This window comes from Squalius cephalus (assembly GCF_949319135.1).
Source record: "Squalius cephalus genome assembly, chromosome: 21".
Classification (NCBI taxonomy): Eukaryota; Metazoa; Chordata; class Actinopteri; order Cypriniformes; family Leuciscidae; genus Squalius; species Squalius cephalus.
In genome coordinates this window covers 34,543,217-34,548,216 of record NC_137142.1, presented here as the reverse complement: position 1 = coordinate 34,548,216, position 5,000 = coordinate 34,543,217, and the positions used below count along the sequence as shown (strand labels likewise).

The following is a 5,000-nucleotide window of genomic DNA, read 5'->3' as shown; positions in this document are numbered from 1 at the left end:
AGACACAGCCTCTGCGACGGCCATCTTGTCCGGAGACACAGGCTCGGCGACGGCCATCTTGTCTGGAAACCCTGGCTCAGCAGACGTGACGTGAACAGTCTCTGGATCGGCAGACGTGACGTGAACAGTCTCTGGATCTGCAGACGTGACGTGAACAGTCTCTGGATCGGCAGACATGCCAGGTCGCTGGGGTGGCGCCGGCAGGGCGAGCAGCTCGAGCGGGGCCGGCAGAGCAGGGTGCCTGGGCGGCGCGTCAGGGATGGCAATCACCTCCGGAATGGTCTCTGGGTTAGGAGCCACCGGACAAGTCATTGAAGAGGGGTTTCTCTTCCTCCTCCGTCTCCGGACTCGGGAACACCGGACTCAGGACCACCAGAACTGGGACCACCGGAACTGGGACCACCGGAACTGGGACCACCGGAACCATCACGGAGGGTGTCTTCCTTCTCCTCCTCCGTGTTCGAGAGCAAGTGGATGCTGCTGTCTCCCCGGAATCTACTGGGAACGCAGCACTCTGCTCAGTGAGACGATCCCACCAAGTGAAACATTCAAATAAGGTCATCTGAGGCTCCGCCTCTGGTTCTTTGGGGAGACTGGAGGTCTTACCCCTCCTCCGCTGTTTCTGATGGCTATGTGCAGGCTCTGGGCTGGACGGAAACCACGGCGAACAGAGCTCTGGGCTGGGCGGACTCAGCGGCGGATGGAGCTCTGGGGTGGGCGGAGTCAGCGGCGGATGGAGCTCTGGGGTGGGCGGAGTCAGCGGCGGATGGAGCTCTGGGCTGGGCGGACTCAGCGGCGGATGGAGCTCTGGGGTGGGCGGAGTCAGCGGCGGATGGAGCTCTGGGGTGGGCGGAGTCAGCGGCGGATGGAGCTCTGGGGTGGGCGGAGTCAGTGGCGGATGGGGCTCTGGGGTGGGCGGAGTCAGCGGCGGATGGAGCTTTGGGCTGGGCGGAGTCAGCGGCGGATGGAGCTTTGGGCTGGGCGGAGTCAGTGGCGGATGGGGCTTTGGGCTGGGCGGAGTCAGCGGCGGATGGAGCTTTGGGCTGGGCGGAGTCAGTGGCGGATGGGGCTCTGGGCTGGACATCACCAACCCAGGGTCGAAGAGGGGCCAGAGTGGAGAGTGGTGTCTGGATTCCTCTCGACCACCTCCTCTACTGCGGCCTCCACGGGTCCCGCGAAATTTGACCAACCGGGTCCCCTTAAGAAATTGTCCTCTCTCCCGCTCGGTGGCTGGGGAAGAGACACTGGCGAACATACTGCTGGACCTTGTGTTTGACGGAGTCCTTCTGTCACGCTCGCACACACGAAGACAAAAGTAGATCCAATAATGCAGCTTTTATTTAAGGGTAATCCGTATTCGTACATCCAGTCCAGGCAATAGGTCAATATCCATATAAGTAATCCAAAAACAAGAAACAAACAGGAACACGCAAAACTGACCTCAGGAAGTGGTGTGAACTAAGCAAGGACTCCGTAGCAAACACTAAAACAGACAGGGTATAAATACACACAGAACTAACAATCATGATGGGGAGCAGCTGGGTACAATGAACAGTGATGAGTGCAGACAAGGATTGTGGGAAATGCAGTTCCTAATGAGAATGACACCATGGGGGAAGGGGACCTCTAGTGGACACCAGGGAACATAACACAACACTGTGACAAACCTTTCATTGAAGTAAAAGAATTGAAAGTGGGGGGGAAATCACATTATGAAATAAATGTGTTTCTCCAAAACACGTTGGCCAAATTATTCATACCCCTAGAATTTTTTATGAATAAAATATCTCTGAAGTATATTCCCATTAATATTTACCTTTTTTAGCACACCAGGGTGACTAGGAACATGAAATTGTCCATCTATGACTTCTTGTTTCACAGGAGTTTAAATATGAGGAAACACAAAGGCCAAATCCCCTTAATCATCCCTCACAATGAGTAAAACCAAAGAATATAGTTCTGATGTGCAGCAAAAGATTATTGAGCTTCACAAAATAGAAAGTGGCTGTAAGAAAATAGCTAAAGAATTGAAAATCCCCATTTTCACCATCAGGGCAATAATTAAGAAGTTCCAATCAACTAAAGATATTACGAATCTGCCAGGAAGAGGACGTGTGTCTATACTGTCTTAATGCACGGTGAGGAGGAAAGTTTGAGTGGCCAAAGACTCTTCAAGGATCACAGATGGAGAATTGCAGAGATTAGTTGAGTCTTGGGGTCGGAAAGCCTATTTAAAAAAAATCAAACAACCCCTGCATCCCCACATGTTGTTTGGGAGGTTTTCAAGAAAAATGCTCCTCGCTCCTCCAAAAACAAACTCCAGCATATTCAGTGGTCAGACACGACTGGATCTTCAGACGGCACAGGGTTCTGTGGTCAGATGAAACTAAACAAAGAGCTTTTTGGCAGCAAACACACTAGATGTGTTTGGTGCACACAAGGATAAAAAGTACCCCATATGTACAATTTAATATACCATTGGATCTTTAATGTTGTGGGCATATTTTTCTGCTGGAGGTCCTGGACTTCTTGTTCAGATACATGGCATCGTGGGTTCTATCAAATATCAACAGATAAAAAATCTAAACCTGATGCCTTCTGCTAGAAATCTTATAATGGGCCGTGGTTGGATCTTCCTTCAGGACAACGATCCAAAACAAACATCAAAATCAACACAAAAATGTGTTGTGGAGCACAAAATGAAGCTTCTGCCATGACCGTCCCAGTTCCCAGACCTGATGAGTGGGCTGAACTGAACAGAAGAAGCACCAACATGGATCTGGGAATCTGAAGGATCTGGAGAGATTCTGTATGGAGGAATGGTCTCTGATCTCTTGTCAGGTGTTCTCCAAACTCATCAGGCATTGTAGAAGAAGACTCAGAGCTGGTATCTTGGCATAAGGAGATTGCAAAAAGGTATTTAATAAAAGGGTGCCAATAATTGTGGCCAACGTGTTTTGGAGAAAAACATTTATTTCATAATGTGATTCCCCCCACTTTCAATTCTTTTTCTTCAATGAAAGGTTAGGATTTTGCCAATTTTTTGAATGAAAGATCAAAAGGATAAACGATGCAGATTTATTTTTTACAGCCATTTTTGATCATATTTACCAGGGGTATGATTAATTCTGAGCACGACTGTATATATATAAAGCCGCTCTGGAGTAAACAGTGATGTAATCGTCCAGCTCAGTTCAGTTCTTGTATAATAGATCAATGTTATTGTTGGATGGATGGATGGATGGATGGATGGATGGATGGATGATGGATGGATAGTGTCGCAATGCAAAAAAAAACTGAATGATTGTAATAAAATGGTGAAATATGATGTTGACATCTTTTGTGAGATGAACCTCTCTCTCTCTCTCTCTCTCTCTCTCTCTCTCTCTCTCTCTCTCTCTCTCTCTGTCTCTCTCTCTCTCTCTCTGTCTCTCTCTCTCTCTCTCTCTCTCTCTGTCTCTCTCTCTCTCTCTCTCTCTCTCTCTCTGTATATAGAGGTGAGTGAGTGTGTGTTGTCTGTGCTGATGGAGGCTGCAGGAGCCGGCGCTGGCGAGTGTGTGTGTGGGATCGCTCCTGACGGCTCTGAGATGGACGAGTGCGAGTCCTCCTCTTCCTCTTCCTCCTCCTCCTCCTCCTCCGGCTGGGCTCTGGCTGTGTTCGGGAACGCCTGCTTCGGGCCGGACGTGCTGGAGTACGCTCAGAACCTCAGCCGACACACACAGTCTCCCAGCATACAGGACAGATCACAGGTGAGATGCACACACACTTCAGGTGCACCATCACAACAGCTCTGGCTCATATTTTACAATCAAGAAAACAAGAAAAGTTGTGGATTTCATTAATTGAGGATTACATTTAACGATCATAACCCTCTAATATATTTTTCTATTTCTTTTGCGTCATATCAATACGATTTTTCATGAAAGTAATGTCACAGTGCAAAACATTTAAATTAAAATTGAATTTTCTTTTTGCAATATTATTTCCTATTTATTTGAGATTTTATTGTGATTTTTTTCTCCCGGTTTTGAGTGTCTTTGCCTCGTTCTCCGGTCTGACATTTGTCCTAATGCTGATTTCCGGTGTTCATTTAATGCTAACTGTCCTGAAAGGACCCACATTTAGATCCAGAATTTCCCCAGGTACACAATCCTGAACTATCTTCATTTTCTTTGGAAGAAACGAACCGCTTCCATCATTCATATTTTGATCTGGACGATGTGCATTTAATTTGATTCAAAGAGAGTGTGCATTATGGTTTATAGCAGAATAGAAATGGTCAGTGTGTGTGTGTGTGTGTGTGTGTGTGTGTGTGTGTGTGTTTGCTTTGATGGTGTTGGAGGTCAGACTCCTCTTACTCGTCTTCAAAGAGAAGACCATCGATCTCTGTTACCATAGTGAGAAATACATAGTTGATATTTCTGTACAGACACTGAAGAGATGTACACTACCCCTCAAAAGTTCACAGTCAGGAAGATTAATACTTTTATTGAGCAAGGATGCATTAAATGTGACAGTAAAGACATTAATAATGTAACAAAAGATTCTATTTCAAATAAATGCTGTTCTTTTGATATGTTTATTCATCAAAGAATCCTGAAAAATAAAATGTATCACAGTTTCCACCAAAATATGAACTGTTTTCATCATTGATAATAATCCTAAATGTTTCTTGAGCATCAAATCCTCATATTAGAGTGATTTCTGAAGGATCATGTGACACTGAAGACTGGAGTAATGATGCTGAACATTCAGCTTTGATCACAGGAATAAATTACACTTTACTATATATTCACATAGAAAACAGATGATTTACATTATAATATTTCACAATTTTTACTGTAGTTTTGATCAAATAAATGCTGCCATGATGAGCATGATGATGACGTCATGATGATGGTTTGAAACACGGCCGTTAAAAAGTACGTTCTGTATTGTATGAATGTGTGTAGAGATGAAATCTGAACAGCGACACAGAGATAAAAATGATCAAAGATGAA

At 45.6% G+C, this 5,000-nt stretch overlaps 1 protein-coding gene across 1 annotated transcript in view; it reads left to right on the top strand.

The window, feature by feature from the left end:
• LOC307149371 (kinase non-catalytic C-lobe domain-containing protein 1-like) overlaps window positions 1-5,000 on the top strand; it is a 46,022-nt gene that overhangs the window by 32,237 nt on the left and 8,785 nt on the right. Inside the window, 1 exon segment of the mRNA XM_079855662.1 lies at window positions 3,496-3,749. Coding sequence (XP_079711788.1) covers window positions 3,496-3,749 — 254 coding nt within the window.